Raw genomic sequence first — 18,544 nt, forward strand, 5'->3', positions numbered from 1 at the left:
TTTCTCTAAATGGTAATCCAGTTTTCTCAAAGCTACTTACTGAAAAATGGGCCTTTTTTTGTGTTTATTTATGCTAAAACTGTCATCAAACATTTTTATTTGGGCCAATTTCTTTCCTTTTTTTTTTTTTTAAAGATGTTATTTATTTATTTGACAGAGAAAGAGAGAGGCCACAAGCAGGCAGAGAGGCAGAGAGAGGGGGAAGCAGGCTCCCTGCTTGATCCCAGGACCCTAGAATCATGACTCAAGCCGAAGGCAGAGGCTTTAACCCCCTGAGCCACCCAGGTGCCCCTATTGGGGCCAATTTCTGGAGTTTCATTCAAATTCCACAATTTGTCTACCTGTTCTAGTAGAAACACTATCATGATTTGAAAATTGTGTATCTTCCCCACGCCCCCCTACCCCCACCAAACTGTAATAGCCAGGGGAACGAGGTTTCTTGTTGTTTGACCTCCTTCCTGGCATGAGACCACATACAGCAAATCTATTTTTGGATGGAAGCTTCCTCTATCCCCATCAACTTTGTAGCTTATGCTTCAGGTGTCCTTTGTGCAATATCCATCATGTTGACCACAAAGGGAGTATTCCTTGCATGCTTCATAACCTACCATTGTCCCTCCAGAGTATGAGGCATTCATATTGCCCAAGATCTTCTACTTGCACTTCCCAAGAGGCCAGTTCCTTTCTCAAGGAAGAGAATTCTGGGCATCTGTCTTTAGTTCTTAAAAACAAACACAAAAACAAAAACACAACTTTTAAGATGTGGCATTGTGGCAAAATTCCACATTTCTGGCTGTCTCCCCCTCCCAGCCTTTCCCTGGACTCTAGCACTGATACAGTTTCCTTCCATGTTCACTTTTCATCTAACTTGTTTTTATTAGTTTTAAGTTTCAGGACATGAAAAGGAATCAGTCTACCAGGTCATTAAGCCAAGGTTAAAACAGATTTATAAATATTTACCAAAAATTTAAGGTATCAGTGTTTCTACAAAAACTATTTCGAATTCTAAAGGTATGTCCATTCTTTTGCTAGTGTCTCTTACTACTCTAGACTTTTAAAATAAAGAAATTATAAAAGATCCACACTGGCCAACCCAGCTTTGTAGAAAATTATTAAGTAGCCCCATTTCTGGGTGGAAAAGCAAGATTCATTCTGGTGTGGATTTTCAAATGGGATCACTGTCCAGCAACCAGTAGTTTTTTGGTTTTGTTTTGTTTCTGAACTATATAAATTAGCAATAGCTATTCTTTAAAAGTCCTTTTAACATGATCTTAAAAAATCTCAGAAACCTGTAACAAAGGGAAGCCTTGATGGAGTGTTTAGACTACATTACTGAAAGGAATTCTCAAGAAATCTCTGAACATTCCTGTTAACCTCAGTTTTCATATTAGTGGGCTGAACCATTAGTCACACACAGCAAAGCCACATTACCCTTTAAGGATTTAAGTGGCTTATTCAACTTTTTCATGATCATTTGCAATTCTTAAAACTAATGAAAAACGTTAATGCCAAAAGGACCTGTTTGTGATACATAAAGAGAAAGCAGAGCACACTATATATACACGTACCTACATATTAGTGAGACTTTAAGAGACCAGCTGGAATTGGCTTACATAAATAGCAGTAGTATAAACGGGCTCAGAGAAGAAAGAGCTTGCTTCAAACCAGAGGTTTTGTTCCATGTAGTTTTATACAATAGAACAGCATTCATTAAAGAAGTTAAAGACAGGAAAAAGTGGACAAAACAGATGGGGACACTTGCACAAATCGGGATGAATAAACCATTAACTAGCTTTCTAACTCTGAAATCCCAGGCTTACAAAGTTTGGAGGGGATTTAGCGCTCTTCATTTGGCATGCTGAGACTAGCAAAGGAGTTATTCTTAGGTCCCTGATTGTAAGGCATTGCAGTATCCTTGGCACACTGAAGCATCCGGTTACTGGAAGGATACTATCTTCCAAGTCTATAGTAGCTCAAAAATTATTTTCCTCCCTTAAAAATGTTGACATACTGCTGGTTTCCAGGAAGTTTGCAAAATTTAACTTCAAGCTAAAAGAAGTTCCTTCATCTTATCAATTCAAACATTATATGCAAGGCATGGTTTGGCTTCTGGAATAAAACCCCCACATTTTGAGGCTCTCAGTCCATTGAACAAGAAAACCAGAGCCCACAGAAAACAACTCGAGTGTCCTCACAGCACACTCAGTGATGCTCTTGCATCTCGGGTATGTTTGGATGGGGATGGGCTGGCAGGCACTGTGAGGGAGTAGTTTAAAAAAAAAAAAAAAAAAAAAGGCAAGCTAATTCTTGAACAGTGGGTAGGAAACGGAGACAGGCAGAGGAGGAAGACAGACAAAAACAGCCAAGTGTAGAAAACATGTAGATAGAACACGGCATTTCTGGGGTCCAGCAAAAGTGAGTGAGTCTTAACACGTTATGTCCCACTCCTCTCTACGTGGCAGGGGTGAGTTGGACTAGTTAGACACCCAAGGCTGGACTGAACCTTTATAGGCAGTGGAATTTCCTGCTCAAAGTAGTATCAGATATCAAAACTAGAGTTTTTGAGGGTCAAATAAATACAAGCACCTAGCACAGTGCCTGGCCATTACTTCTTACAATTTCTTTCAAGCCTTTAATTTCACTAAGCAGCCCATTCAGCCCCCTTATTGAGGTTTGGGGCGATGGAGAAGGGGGAGCAGGTCTGAGGTGTTGTGTGGTGGGAATGATGGGGTTCAGGCAATCACAGAAAGGAAAAGGCAGTAGGAAGAGTAAGGGAGGAGTTAAAACCTCAGGCCTAAGTAAGGCCAGTAGAGGATGGAGCTGGAAGACCAGGCTGTAGATGAAAGATTGATTTTAAACTTAAGAGCCAAATGGCCACAGATGATGAGCTCTGGAAAACTGTCATAGGAGTGGACTGCTGTTAAAGTGAAGTCCGTTGAGATTAATATTATAGAGGCCAGGAGCCTACCTAGGTAAGGAAACGGACTTCACCTGATGAAGTTAATGCTACAGAGTCCTGGGTACTAAAATCCTCAGTGAATGTGGGAGATGCAATCTAAATCTGGGGTCCTGATTAGTACGAATGAAGAGGGTAGCCTAGCTGGAGTGCCTCAGAGTAGTAGTCCTGTGTTGCGTGGGGTGGGGTGTGGTGGGGCCGCGAGGGGGAACCACAGACGCCTTCATCCCCAGTGACAGAGCCCTCTAAAGGAAAGCTGGTTTCATTGAACTTACTTTAACACACTTATTTTGACAAACATATAATAAACTTAACTCGGTCCTTGATGGCCTTCATGAGGTCAACATTTATGACACCCACATTCATCTCTTTAAATCCTTTCTTTCTTTTAAATATTAAAAGTTGCATTAAAAACACACTCAGTATTTTTGTACACTGTCTACACGTCATAGTCTGGAAATCCTGACAAGGCACGAACACAGAGGTTTGTAGAGGCAAGTTGCTAATGTAGACCCCTTCTTCTCCCACGAACAGTTCAGGGGTACCTAGGACCACCCTCAGACTGGACCTGGTCTCTTTTCCTCCTCCCAGCTGCTGTCATCTTGATCGCTGTTTATACAGCTGTTTCTGAGATACCATTCTTACCCTAACTCGCCAAACCCTTCCAATAGCTTCCCAATGCCTACGATAACTTCTGAACCCCAGCCACAAAGGAGGAGCCCATCAGTCGAACCTAGTGCTCCTGGACCTGCTGCTGCTGCTTGTTCTTGTCAATGCGGCAGACCAGAAGCTCAAGGCTGTTTGTTTTAGCTGGCATTTTATCAAGGAATTTAACACTCATTTATCAGGGTTTCAAGAAGACAGAACCATAAACCACAATTCCTCATTGCTAAAGTTGAAGTCCAAACTTCGAATTACTATATATATTTATGACCCTGGGTTTTTTCCAACCAATTCTCCAACTAATCCTGATTTCTTATTTCTGGCCACCTACCACCCGCCCACTGATGAAGTTCATCTACCATGTTTACTTCCCAATTTTGTTTATTTGGTGCAACATATACTACAGGCTCAAAGGCTATTTTAAATGAGGACACGGAAGGCGGAAGAGACAGGACAAACTTCCTTCAAGAAAACCCACAAACATTCGACATTTGAAAAGTTTACTGAAAACTTTTATTGTAATCAAAAAGTGACATAACGGGGTTGTAATGAATTCAGCAAATCATTCTGCTGATATTTTAGAACTGATACCAGCTTTTGCCAGGCAATTAAAAAAATTCAAATGTGAAAATTTCACAGTACAGTAAACTCCACCCCAACTAATTAATGGTGGTTAAAAATAATAGGCCCTAGCAAAACCTCTCATGTTACATGGTCACAACTCACAATTCTGTACAAAAGTTCGTGTTATAAAGCTCTGATGTAAAAATCAAATAATCAAGCAGCAATATTTTAAGTGCAGCACAGGGTCTTCCATATCATTATTTACAAGGCTTGAATCTCTTTACATTATAACAAAATTTAATACAGATGACTTAGTAATTAAGTCAATTTTTAAAATCTGTCCTTTTATACAGGGACAGATTTCACTTTTTGGTCATCCTTCTCCTTCTCCTTTTCTTTATCTTTGCTCTTCTTTGACTTCTTTTTCTTGTGTTTGTGTTTTTGGCTTTTTTCCAATTCTGCTTCAGTGCCCGCATGCTTCTTATGCTTCTTGTGTTTTTTGTGCTTCTTGTGCTTTTTCTTTTCCTTTTTCTTCTTCTTCTTCTTGCTGTCCTGACTCTCTGCAGAGCTGGCACTACTGCTGTGGCTTCGGGTCTGGCTTCCAGAAGGGCTATGACTTCGACTTGGACTAACACTAGGGCTGCTTTGGCTCTGGCTCCTGGCTGTGCCTATCTGGCCGCCTGCTGCCGGGTCCAGGCTGTCTTTTGCTTTCTCCACGATTTTCTCTTTCACTTCCTTAGAAACTTTTCCTGAAGTTTCCTCCTCTTTCACAGACACATTGCTTTCACTGTCACTTTCATTATAGTCTGGTTCAAAAGCAGCTTCATCAGTCTCTCTAGTTAAGTCGGAGGAAAGTCGGGAGGAGTGACTTAACTGCGGTTTCGGCTTCACCGCATTCTTGTCAGTCTGCCCAGGAACTTGCTCTTTTTCCGTCTGTGGGTCTGGTGGGTTAAGCACATACGGCAATTTATTGCCACTTGACTCTTTATTGTTCCTTGCTTCTAATGTGTGCTTCTCACGGTCTTTACAAGGATTTTTATCTACAGGTTTTGTCTCTTCACTTGGGCGTTTTGTATCGTAAGTGGCTTTGTGATCATGAGGTTTTTTCTCTCTTGAAGGACTGGAATTGCTCTTTTTGGAATCTCCTGTTCCTTTTTTGGGCAAATCTCTCTCCTCCCTTGGCTTAGTTTTCTGTCCAGATGCAGAATCTTTACTTCGAGAAGGAGAGTCTTTCCTTCTTGTTAATTCGTTTCTTTCCTCTCTACGTTTGGAACTTGAGTATTCTCTGTTGTCATAGTCGGTTTTTTTGTCTCTGTTGGGGGTAAAGTCTTTAGTTGAAGAACCTCGAACGGAATCATGCTTATCTGAAGTTCTTGTCTCTTTGGAAGATTGAGACAGACTTTTAAAATTTCCTTGTTCATTCAGACGGTCCACATTACTATCTTTCTCTGGCTGAGCGCTGTTCTTCCTCTTCTCAGGGTTTTCCTTCTCCAACACTGAATGATCTCGATCTTTGGTCTTCCCCTTTTCACTGGATGCAGAGTTTTTTGAACTTTTGATCTCATGCTGTATAAGTTCATGGCTCACTTCCTTGGTGAGTTTCTGAATTTTCTCTGATGACTCACTCTCTTTTTCAGTATACTTGACTGTATTTAACGGTTTAGTGCTGACATTTTTAATAACACTGGCAGGTTTTCCTACACTTGACACAGGCTGGGTGGTCTTAACATCTTCTTCTTCAGATTCAAAGTCATCTTTATCCCATTTGGACTGAGGAACCTGAATCATAATAATAACATCTTCAGCAGGAGCTGTATTGTCATTATTATATTCTTCCATAGTTTTAATGACAGTTCGTTTTGTATCTGTTTTCTCTTCAGATTTCCGCACAGGACTGCCTCCAGTTGAGCTTGTACTAAAAAAAAATTAAAATGCTGTTAATCTGTGATGAATTTAATGAAGAATTTACCTACTACTGAACACTACTAAGTGTAAAAAGGCTACCTTAACCATAAATGTCCTTTTAATGCTCAAAAGCCAATGCCCTTATTCTGATAAAAGATTAAATGATTTAAATGTAGGATTGTGTAAAAAAAAAAAAGTGGCTCATCCACAAAATTTAACCACCTTCAACTCCTTTCTTTAAAGACAGGAATTAACCAGCTTAATCCCTTCTTAATTAATATATTACACTTTAGAAGTACAAGCGCTGATAAAATTAAATTCTTTCCCAAAACACGCATCCGCACCCAACCACCCATAATCAGTTACCTGGTATAATCCACAAGCGTTGAGCTGGATCCCTCGGCTCCAGCTACTTTTCGTCTGACCTTTCCTTTGACTTTTTCTTGTTTAACTTTGCTAGATGTTGACTCCAGTTTTTCAGAGGGTTCTTTTGTATTAGATACATTTTCTGTACTTCCAATTTTCTTACCAGTTTCTCTGTTGAGCTTGATTTTTTTGGCTGGGGCAGTTGATGATGAAATTTTGTCTTTCTCAGGGGTCCTATCCATCTTTTCAATATCAGGTTCCATTTTACGCTTTGGTGATGGTTTCACTATTTCCGTTACTTCTAGTTTAGAGATTTTCGTTGAAGAGGATTCAAAATCTTTATCTGCACCCTTTTCTTCAGTTTTTCTTTTTCTTTTTTCTCCCTTGCTGTCAGGTGGCTTACTTTTTTCACTAGGCTTCTTGGCCTTTTCTTCCTTATTAGTGAGCTTTTCTGATTTGACATCTTTGGAGTAATCCTTCTTTACTTTTTCCTCTTTGACTGGTTTTGTCTCTTGGTGTTCTTTTGCTGACTTAGAGTGAGCTTTCCTGGGGGTACCAGTGATCTTTTCATCTTTTTGGGAGGAAGATGATGATTTAGCATTGTCAGTCTTTGGAGTCTCCTCTTTGGCTTTTTTAAGTGGAGGTTCAGATCGAGGAGATTTTTCACGCTCTCCATCTAGTTTTTCTTGAGGTCCCTTAGCAGGTTTTGCAACGTTTTCCTTTTTTGACACAGTGGAAGCATCATTTTTTCGTTTGGTCTTATCACCTTTTGCTTTTGGTTTGTCTTTCTCCCTCTTGTCTTTTTCAGACACCGATTTAAAAGTGATAGATTCGGCATCCATTGGTTCATCTCTAACAGGTGTAGCATCATCTCGACTTGGGAGAACAAACAATGAGTCTGTTTTATTTTCTTCACCACTTGTAGGTTCTCTCGATTTTCTAGAAGTTTCTAATAACTCAGGGTTAAGAAAGCCTTCACTTTCCTCCCCCTTTCTTCTTTTCCTATGTTTCTTATGTTTGTTTCCTTTACCATCTCCCGGAGCATTTTCACTCTCTTTCTCTTTTGACTTTGTGTTGTCCTTCTGATTGTGACTGTCTCTTGTTGAAAGCTTTTCTGGATAGTTGCCACCTAAATTTCGACTTCTGTGACTTTGTCCACCAGCATAATCTTCCCTGCGGCCTCTTGTGAAGGGAGAATTCCTGATATTAAGAGGCAAAAACCTCTCTGGAGAAAAGTTCTCTCTATTTGCTGATGGTCTAGGCTGTGCTCCAGTAGCATAACCTATTTTATAATACTTTTCATACCACTCTCTGTATTTTCTCTCCCATTCTCGGTAACGCTCTTTTTCAAATGGGTCTCTAAAGTCAACACTCCTCCCATAATAAGCTTTCATGTCATAAGGTGGCGGAACTTCTCTGTATCTATTAAAATATTCACGTTCTGTTTCCCCTTGAGGCACATTACGTTTATTGGGAGATTGTCCCCTAAAGGCTTGAGGAGATCTTGACCGTGAATGATATCGTCTATATGGGGGTGACCTTGATCTAGATCGATGATATCCATGAGATCTAGACCGTGAACGGTAATTTCGGCTCTTGCCTCTGCCTCTTCTGGGGTATGGAGGTGATCGTGAATAGGAACGAGAGTGTGAGCGGCTAAATGATCGCGAATAAGAACGTGAACGTGTTGAACCAGATCTTGACTTAGAGTAAGTATATGAACTTCTTGAGTATGACGAACCACTATAGGGAGATTTAGACCTAAAAACAAAAACAAAACAATAGTTGATAGTTGAGAAATATATACAAAATAAAATACAGACTCAGATTCTAGCATGCTATCCTCACGGTTCCATCTTTCTTTATATCAAATTTCATCTTAGATGATTAAAGAGGCACAGTGACCTCTACTGGAATGGAATAAAGTACACAAAGATCAGAGCAATCACTTGTTACAAAACAAAAGTGAAATCCTGACAATTAGAGAGTGAAGCGCATTAATGTACCGTGAGTTATATGAGCCAATTAACTTAACATTAAACAAAATGCCAATTAAGTTTAAATTTTACTTCCTATCTGATTATTTAAGTAGGAGTACTTTCTTTGTCCTATGTTGGCCAGTAGTCTAGCTTTGAAAAGAACCACATTTCAAATGTAAGCTTAAAAAATAAGTCTTTTAAAAACAAACTTCCAGGGAATTTTTATAATTCAGTTTTTCTATCGGCAAATCAATTTGTATTCTACCACTACTTCATTAATTACACAGGTTAATGTTCCAGCAAGAAGCTGTCGCCTCAGGTAAAAGGGTCCTCAGAAATATCCTTTGGCTATTTCTCTCTTTCCTTCCACAAACATTTCCCAATTATTTCATGCTACAAATAACTTTGAGGGACAAGGGCAATTTAATCCCCATAACTGCTAGTTCTACACAATAGAATTTACACTGAGACATTTTAATAAACAGATATTGGGAAATAAGCTACATGTCCATTTCTATAAACCTAGACCGAATCAGAAAAATTCCGTAAGTGCAATGCTATTTATATCCATAGCTAATCCCTGGATATTCAAAGTCCCATTTGTAATTCTGTTGTGAAGGCTTGCAAAACACTAACCTGGAAAATGAGCGCCTACGCTCCTTTTGAATCTTTTTGTATTCCATCAATTCCTTAGCAAAATCATTTGTAAACTCATCTAGCTTGGACTTTTTCTTTTCCCTAGTAAAATAAAGTTAAAGAGTGAAAGTTAACAAAAACCATTTAAGAAAACTAACAAGACAAATGTAATTAGATCATGAATGAAATGAATGAAATTGCCATTAGTTTTCCATTTTAAAACTATAAATAACTAAGAATCCCTGAGGAAGTTGCTTGTATGGCTTTGGTTTAATTTGTAGGTGATTTTTCTTACACTAACTGGAAACACTAGAAAATGTTTCCAAAGATACCTGGTTTAATGTTACATCAGAAAATGAAAGTGTATGAGAATTTCAAAATAAAACACTCACTCTTCTTTTAGCCGTCGTTGCTCTCTATAGAATTCTTCCCTGGACAACGGGGGTGCCTGTGTTGTTGGGATGGTATTTGAGTGAGCTGTCTGCACTCCTGACGATACCCAAGTTGTCGATAAATTGGCCGGAGCTGGAGGAAAGCCTGGAGGAGGGACACTATAGCCAGCAGGTGGCGGCTGGCCGGGAGGAAACTGAGGAGAGAACTGTGGAGGAGGCACACCTGGAGGGAGAGGAAGTGTATGGGGTGGGGGCGGATACAGAGGAGGGGGTGGCACAGGCACAAAAACTGGAGTTGCTGGTAGCGACGGGCCTTGAGTTCTCTGTGATCTTTCGCTGTGGTGTCGTCCGCGGTTTATACTTCTGGAGAAACAAATTCCAAGATATTATTTCTTCAAACTAAAATCACCTGAGACAGACAAGTAAGCCTGTCTTTTCTGTCCATAATTACCTTCAAACTTACAAATGATGGGACAGAAACAACTATTCAAAATAAGCATAGGAACTTATTTATATGAAAACATAATTTTTAAGGCCACTTGGGGACCCAGATGATACAAGTTAACAGGGCCGTCTCCCTACGGAGACACTATATTTAGAAGTTCTCTTATGAAGTTCACATTCATGATCACTCCACAATGATCTTTTGTGACTTCCCAATCTGTCATTTCAAGGAACGGGCAAGGTTAATGCCTCTCTGACCTAGACCATCCCAGAATACCCTTCAGACCAAAACTTTCAATGAAGAAAAACCACTTCCTATAATCCTTTGAGATAGGAACTGTGGAAAGGATCCTTCTAAGTAGTACTTCAAAAATACCTTTGATATTTATAATTTTGTATTTCACCTGACATTATATATACCATGAACATTTCTCGATGTCATTAAAATGTCTTTAGAAACACAGTTTTAAATGGTTTCATGTTTTTTTTGTTTTGTTTTTGGATTTAAAGTACTTTGTATTAACTGGTTACATTTTTTACAAACTGGAAGTAGAGTTGACACACTAGGTTTCTTTAGTTTCAGGTGTGCAACACAGCGATTCATTAAGTCTACACCTTACGTGAGGCTGACAGTGTAACCTACTATCTGTCACCGTAACACACCATCACAATACCATTGATTACATTCCCTATGCTCTACCTTTCATCCTCAAGAACACAAGTATGACTCGTGACATCTGTAATCAACAACTAGAAATCTCAATGTTTTATTTCTAAGGGTTGGGTGAAAATAACAGTGCGAGCCGATGTTTCTGAATTGTCCCTCACTGAGGAAATAGTGGCTTCTTTAAAAGGTGGGCTTCTTTCTGTCAAGTTAAAGGTTTTTTAAAATTATAAAGCAGCAGCAGGGGTTCAGATTTTAAGCCTCTTTTCAGAGTCTGAATTAGTAAATATTATCTTCCATTAACAAGTGATCTAGTAACAAAGTTATTACTTAGCAATTCTCAACAGAGCACTAAAGATGCCCTTAATATATTCTTGTTATAGAGTTAATTTAGAGGCCCTTTACCCTGGTGGCGGGTGTGACCTAGATATTAAGACCTAGGGCTTACTTCCACAGAATAACATTGCTTTGGTCGGTCCCGGGAAAGAGCCCTGAACAATCTCTTTGTCCTTTCTTTTAGAAAAGAGAAGGTGGGAGAAGATTCAAACAATGGAGTCTAGAAGAGAAATAAATGCAAGTGTTCTTCACGCTTGGGAGGTGAACTAGTTAACTTTCATGTTAATATTGTCTGGGCCTTAATGACTCCCTTCTACCCTCAAAAGAGTAAATGTAAGCTAATACTCTGCTGTGCACTGGGAGAAAATCATCACTGGGAAGGAGTATTAAAGATGTAGCCTAAAACCATCATTTAAAAGACTAAATATAATCTATTCTTCTCTAGGCCTCAAGGGCAACTCCTGAGGACTTAAATGAGATAAGCATAAACCAAATGACCTCCCCTCCCCTGCCACTGCTGTGGCTTTAATTTCTTTGTGTTATATTTTTCAGCAGGTCATCAGATTACAGTTTTTCAAGATGTTTAATAAGCCTACCTGTAGCAGCTTCTCTCCCCCCTTCTAATTTGCTGCGGTGGAGAAACCAGATATCCAAGCTTATTGGAACTGTGTGGAAAGATAAAATGGGCTTGAGTATAACACATGATCTCTTAATGTGTAGACTTTAAGACACAAATTTTAACTATTTTAGAAACTTTCTCCTCTCCCTGATCCTCATTCTGAAATTTGTTCCAGATAGAGGAGATACGGGCAAGTATTACATCTACTTAAATTATTTTTTTGATTAACTATTGTGACCATAATTAAACCTCAATGTACAGTATTTTTCACAATATGGTATTCCATTTAGCATTCTACAAGTGACTATGAACTTGTTACAGAAGAGAAACAGAGCCCTTTTATCTGCTGCACACTGCACAACTGAGGAGTAAAACTGCATGGCCCAAGGTCATGCAGCTGTTAAGTGCAGGGGCTGGGATTCCAACCCAACCCTACCCCTCTCCAAATTCTGTATTCCTTCTGACACAATCTGCTAAGTCTCTCACTTAGCATACTTTTGAAAATGAAAAATCTAACTTACCTTTCAAACAAATAGATCAAACTTTTAGATTATAAGCCAGTTTACATATAAATATATATCAGTCTGTTTATATAAATTATAGAAAAAGAAATGATTATATAAAGACCATTCATAAATAAATATACTAATTTTTAATGCCACAGACCATCATCAAATACAAAGATCAAAATCCTACAGATTTTGGGGCGCCTGGGTGGCTCAGTGGGTTAAAGCCTCTGCCTTCGGCTCAGGTCATGATCCCAGAGTCCTGGGATCGAGCCCCACATCGGGCTCTCTGCTCAGCAGGGAGCCTGCTTCCTCCTCTCTCTCTCTGCCTGCCTCTGGCCTACTTGTGATCTCTCTGTCAAATAAATAAATAAAATCTTTAAAAGATGACTTTCTTTAAAAAAAAAAAAAAAAATCCTACAGATTTTAATATGCAATAAAATTTCACAAACACAGACCATTCAAAACGAGAAATTCTGTGTTTGGCAGCCTTACTATGTGTTCACTCAAATCAAATTTCAAAAATCCATATCAAGACTAGGAAAAAGTTCGGGGCACCTGGGTGGCTCAGTGGGTTAAAGCTTCTGCCTTCGGCTCAGGTCATGATCCCAGGGTCCTGGGATCGAGCCCCACATCAGGCTCTCTGCTCATCAAGGAGCCTGCTTCCTCCCTCTCTCTCTGCCTGCCTCTCTGCCTACTTGTGATCTCTGTCTGTCAGATGAATAAATAAAATCTTTAAAAAAAAAATAAAATGCTGGCTTTAAAAAAAAAAAGACTAGGAAAAAGTTTAATCTATTAGCACAAGTGATTTACTATTTAAAATATTCTTTCAAAAGAAATACTTTCAATTACTTCTTATCTATTCATTAACTGAGATTCTGTCAAGATCACCATTTGGTAAGACATGAAAGTAACAAGAATTGGTAAGATTTTATGTTTTACCATTTTAAGAGGAGAATTACTCATTCTTTTAGAAAATAGTTTACCTAATCTTGAATTTATGACACTTTACATAAAAACTATGTTAATATGGCATACAAAAGAGGAGTTTACAATAAAAAATATTAGCAACAAGCTAGACTCTAATTCCCATTACCTAGTTCAAAAGCAATCATCTGGAGATTTTTAAACATATACTTACTGTTCCCAACCTGGTCGACCACCACCCGGACGGGCAGTATTTATTCTTACTGGACCTTGGAAACAAAAACAATAGGTAAATATGAAACCGCATGTTAAGTTACAACTGTTCTGAAAGAAAAAAAATATTCAAACCAGAATTTTACTTACCAGTTGTGGGGATCAACTGTCCATGCAATAGTGACTGTCCAAGCAAAGATGGGGTTCCAAGTACAGGCACCTGGTAACCCTGTAGGAAAAAAACATGAATAGAAAGAAACAGTTAAAAAAAGACCCAACAACAGACCCAGAAGAACAACAGTAAGACAACTCTCCAAATTTAAAAGCCAATCAAACTTACCTTTTCTTCCATAAGAGCAGTAATTGCGATTGAAGAGGCCCCCTTTGAATGCTCGGGTGCAAGGGCCGCAGCCGGCAGGATTTTACTATCAGAGTCCCTGGAAAACCATGTAGTTCACGATGCATTAAGAAATCATCAGAAATGGAGGATTAAGAGCAAAAAATTACACATTATTACTAAGTCTGTTTGCCCACCACCTGCATTAAGGTGATTAATTAAATCAAAGTTGATGAAAACTTTTGAGGAAAGTGAGAGGACTGGACCTTTACAGAGTTCCTTGAACACAGAGTGGTAAGTAAAAAAATGGAAATCTCGGGGCGCCTGGGTGGCTCAGTGGGTTAAAGCCTCTGCCTTCGGCTCGGGTCATGGTCCCAGGGTCCTGGGATCGAGTCCCGCATCGGGCTCTCTGCTCAGCAGGGAGCCTGCTTCCCTTCCTCTCTCTCTGCCTGCCTCTCTGCCTACTTGTGATCTCTGCCTGTCAAATAAATAAATAAAATCCTTAAAAAAAAAAAAAAAAAAAAAAAAAAAAGGAAATCTCCATAAGCAGTCCCATCTATGATAGCTATGATAGAAACCAGTATGGTGGTAAGAATAATAAAAGCTTAAAAAAAACCCAAACAAACAGAAAGTCAAAGTGTGGGACCTAAAGAGACAGGATTAAGAGTAAATTCTACTTCCAGCTCCACGAGTGAATCAAAGGGGTGATCTTAGAAAAGCCAATGAACCCTGAGACTCATTCCTACCGTTAATCACAGAAAATCAGTGAGAAGTCTTCCACGTACATGTAAAGGACCCAATCCTCAAGATTTTTACTTCAGTAGGTCTGTACAGACCCCCGATATCTTTTTTTTTTTTTTTTTAAAAAAAGGTGGTTGCTTCTTTAAGAATTTATAAAAGCCATCAGACTACATGGTCAAAGGTCCTTTTTGTGTCTGAAGTGGTAGGATTTGAGTGAGTTTTCATTGGTCTTCTACCTAATTTTGCTCCAAAACAATTCTACCGCCACCAGTGTTTTATCCCCTCTACCGATCCAAACTGTGCTTAGTTCTGCTCAAATCGACTCTTTCTAATACCACCATTATGACCATAAGTGAAATCTCTTTATGATTCGACATTTAATAAGGGTTGTTGGCAACTTGTATAGTCCTTCACCTTGGGATGCTTAATCATTTACCGAGTGAATCTCCTTCATTTGCCTGTTCCTCCAATAGGAGTAGGTCATCTGTTACAAGGAAACCTTTAGAAGAGGGTGACTTTTTTGAGTCCCCCACCTTACTGAGCACAGTGATCACAAGGATGATACATACAGCAGCCACCACAACTGCTAGAGCAACATACAATAAAAAAACTGTACTATCGATCTCACTTGTTTCTAAATCACAAGAGCCGCACACAGACTTACCGGAAAGGTCCATCTGATTTTTCTGAGTGGACTGATATGGACACCGTTGCCGTTATATCAGGTACAGGAGCTGGGGTAGAAGATGAATTTCCAGGCACAGGAGGGGCCAAGGAAGATGGGTTAGAAGTTAATGAAGACAGAGGAGGAGCTGGGTGAGTTGATGAAGATGTCACTGGAATCATAAGAGGGTCCTGTTGTCTTGATATTGGAGATCTCATCAGAGGCTGGAGGTTCCGCTGGATGAGTGGTCTCGGAGGCGGTCCGGAGGCTGCTGGTGGAGGTAACTGTTTCCGTAGTCTTTTCGTATAACCAGTTTCATTTTTGAAGTTATTAACAGCCTACAGATACCGAACAGAAAAATGCAGGAAAATGTAAGGCTGTATTTACTCAAGTAAATTTAAACAATCAAAATTTCTTAAAAATTTTTCAGAAAAGGGATATGAAAATAGTTACCTGTCTTAAGAATTTATTGGCAATTAAAGCATCAGGAGAGACATCATTCTGATGGCAGGTTGGACATGTATGATCATCTGATTCCAAGAGTGCTGTTCTTATACCTATGTCAAATATTTTAAGTATTAATAAAAGCAGAGTACAAACTCCGTGTTTAGAGAATGAATAACAAAAACTCAGGGTTTAGAGAATAAATTACAAAGACTTATACCTAAGCGGTTACATTTCTGTTTCCAAGCACATATCACTAATCATTTCTGAGATTAAGAAACTTAGAAGTAAAATCTCTTGCCTGATAGCACTCCTTCGCTCTAACTTCTACCTTAAAAACAGAAGCCATGAATATAATTTCAACAAACATTTAAAGTGAGAGAAGAAGCACTCTTTCCTTAAAACCATTCTCTTTGTTTAGCTAGTAGTTGGAATATTACAGGGGAAAAATCACAGAAATAAGGTATAGTCTAGAAAGAGAAAAACTTTTCATGGCTAAGAGGCCTTTTAAAAAGCCTCACGAGGAAAGTAGAGGATAAAAACCAGAAATGTTCTACAGTCAAAGTCAGCAATACCTCCAGCACAGTACATAGAAATAATGCTAAATTACAGATTCACCGATTATGCTTTAGTATAGTAAAAAAATCCAGTAATAAGTGGCTTGTTAATCTAAGACACACCCTGAAACAAACTGTAAGTGACCTCTTCTTTACCTTGGTCTTCACTAAAGAGGACCCCAAATAAAGATTTATGTTCCAAAGCTATGTTTAGAAATGAAAAAGGCCAGAGGAGAGCACGCCACAGAGAAGCAGTGAAATTTTCAGAGGATGCCATTTTCATCTCGGTTAAGAAGGGGCAAATTTAGAGTAAGTGGCAGAAAAAAAACAAATGCTAATATAAATGATCAGAAAAAAAAAAAAGTCAGGGACGCCTGGGTAGCTCACTCGGTTAAGCCGCTGCCTTCGGCCCAGGTCATGATCCCAGGGTCCTGGGATCGAGTCCTGCATCAGGCTCCTTGCTCAGTGGGGAGCCTGCTTCTCTCTCTGCCTCTGCCTGCTTGTGCTCTCTCTCTCTGACAAAAATAAATAAATTAAATCTTTAGAAAGAAAAAAAAAAAGTCACAAGTCACCACATGGCAAATGCAGGTGAGAAAGAAGATCTCAATCACACTTAGGAATTTTAGAATAAGGAATAAGCTATTTTCCACAATCTTCCAAAAAAGGGATTTAAGTACCATTTAAAAGTATTTCCAGAATATCTAAGGCCCAAAAACCATTCAAAATTTTGCATACCATTTAAAATGTACAGGCAACAAAAATCCTACATTTCATAAAACCCCAGTTGAGTTACCTGATGAAGGTACAAGAGGTGGTCCATTCTAATAATTAATAGGACAAAGAGACTATTGTTTAAAAAAAATGCAGCAACAAAAACAGTTCTTGCTATTAAATGCTCACTTAGGAACTGACCAATTACTGACATTTCATACTTCATTCTTAAAACCTATAATGTTGCTTAGAGCCTCTCCATGTAAATACACATATTTCAAGACCTACATCTTTTAAAGTTCAACGTTTCTTACATTCATCGCAATAACTGTTTCCACAGCAGGGAATGACAACGGCGTCAGTCATAATATCTTTGCAGATGAGACACAACAATTCATCTGGAATAGGATCATCTTCTTCTGAAGAAGAAGATGGCTCCTCTGGTAAGAAAGGTGGTTTTTCTTTCTTCCCAATTGCATATGCTTCTCTGTAAAAGAAGGTTTCTCTGTTTTAACACTGTTAAGAAGGCAAAGTATTTCCAAGATATGAACATGTTCTACTATACCATAATGGGAACTTATAATTCAGTTCGATGCTACATTTGTTTACACAAGTATAATACCTTCCAAAATAATGGAGTATTACGAACATCCTCCCTCTAAACAACAAAAAGACATAAAACAAAGTCCTAAACAAGTATAACAAAAAGAAACAAACACTGTAAAACTGGCTAACAGAATCTTAAAAATCCACAACTCTGGAACTGAGGACTGGAAAATAAAGGGACATATTCGGTGCCACAAAATTATGTTTAAGTGGCAGAGACAGGATTTGAACTTAGACATGACAACACCCTAACCACAATTTTCTCTATGCTACCACGTTACTTGAAAAACAAACAAACGAAATTTCCCCTCCACGGTCCAACAGTACCCAGAACATGTGACGGTATTACAGCGAATGCCGTACCACAGGAAATAGAAATTGGTGCTGACATTACAAAATTAAGGGGGATACCTCAAGGGAAACAGGACGCTACCAACCACACCAGTATCTAGAAGTAGACTATAAAACCAGTGATCTACTTATAATCAGCATTTTAAAAGAGAGACTTACTATTCATAGCCAACTAAGAAATATTAATGACTTAAGTGATCAAAGTATGTGTTACAAAAACATAAAGTAACACTTCCATCATTTGGGGTCCATTTTTTGGTAGAAGTGCATTCTGCAGAAATGTTGTATATTTAATATATCAAAAAGAAAAAAAACAATACACTATTCTCTAACTTGTCACAACTATTTCGAACACCCCCATCTTCTCTGTAATCAGGCAGATTTATAAAACACAGGAATGCCTACATAAATTCTTTCTACCTCATTTAGGAACAGAGTGTGTCAATCTCAACGCTGGAAATGAAAGAATCTCAGCTGTACGGAGTAGGGTACCTTAGGTGTGTTATTTGTGTTGCAGTTGCTCCATAGACATCACCACGATTCCAGAAATAAGTATCAATTTGCTTATGCCCCATTGTTCCCAATTTGTGAAAGAGGAGTCTCCCACTGCCCAAAAGAGAGAAAAGAAAGAAAGAAAAAAAAAAAAAGAGGAGAACAGAGGATAGAAAAAGAAACAGAAGAAGAGTCTGAGTTGCTTATCAGTGGTGTTAGTGGAGAGGGTGAAAGCTTCATTTAAAATATTTGGGCTCCCATTTTCCCCAGTATTTGCTGTGTGTTTGGCACAAATGGGCTTTTGTATTTCAGCATTCAAAAACAATGAAGTTAATTACTAGTTAGGGTTCACAAGGGTGGTGTTATTCCAACACAAATTTCTATTTAAATACTTTTACTTGTATATATTATATTAAGATGAAGCGGTCTGCTCTTAAATTGTGTCTGTAAAAATCATCCATTTCAACCTAA

General features: G+C 38.7%; 1 protein-coding gene across 3 annotated transcripts in view; it reads right to left on the minus strand.

Moving 5' to 3' along the window:
* Nucleotides 1-4,109: 4,109 nt before the first annotated feature.
* RBBP6 (RB binding protein 6, ubiquitin ligase) overlaps nucleotides 4,110-18,544 on the minus strand; it is a 32,013-nt gene continuing 17,578 nt past the window's right edge. For 2 of the 3 annotated variants that reach the window (XM_044233311.1, XM_044233310.1), the window contains exons 9-19: nucleotides 16,939-17,111; nucleotides 15,366-15,469; nucleotides 14,913-15,250; nucleotides 13,511-13,607; nucleotides 13,321-13,399; nucleotides 13,172-13,226; nucleotides 11,502-11,570; nucleotides 9,462-9,824; nucleotides 9,070-9,171; nucleotides 6,455-8,215; nucleotides 4,110-6,098 (exon numbers count right to left, since the gene is read on the minus strand). In XM_044233311.1, the coding sequence (XP_044089246.1) occupies nucleotides 4,529-6,098; nucleotides 6,455-8,215; nucleotides 9,070-9,171; nucleotides 9,462-9,824; nucleotides 11,502-11,570; nucleotides 13,172-13,226; nucleotides 13,321-13,399; nucleotides 13,511-13,607; nucleotides 14,913-15,250; nucleotides 15,366-15,469; nucleotides 16,939-17,111 (4,711 nt within the window). In that variant the 3' untranslated portion in view covers nucleotides 4,110-4,528. The remainder of the gene's footprint in view (nucleotides 6,099-6,454; nucleotides 8,216-9,069; nucleotides 9,172-9,461; nucleotides 9,825-11,501; nucleotides 11,571-13,171; nucleotides 13,227-13,320; nucleotides 13,400-13,510; nucleotides 13,608-14,912; nucleotides 15,251-15,365; nucleotides 15,470-16,938; nucleotides 17,112-18,544) is intronic. The other variant, XM_044233312.1, reaches the window with a different exon arrangement.

This window comes from Neovison vison, chromosome 14, assembly GCF_020171115.1.
Source record: "Neovison vison isolate M4711 chromosome 14, ASM_NN_V1, whole genome shotgun sequence".
Taxonomy (NCBI): Eukaryota; Metazoa; Chordata; class Mammalia; order Carnivora; family Mustelidae; genus Neogale; species Neogale vison.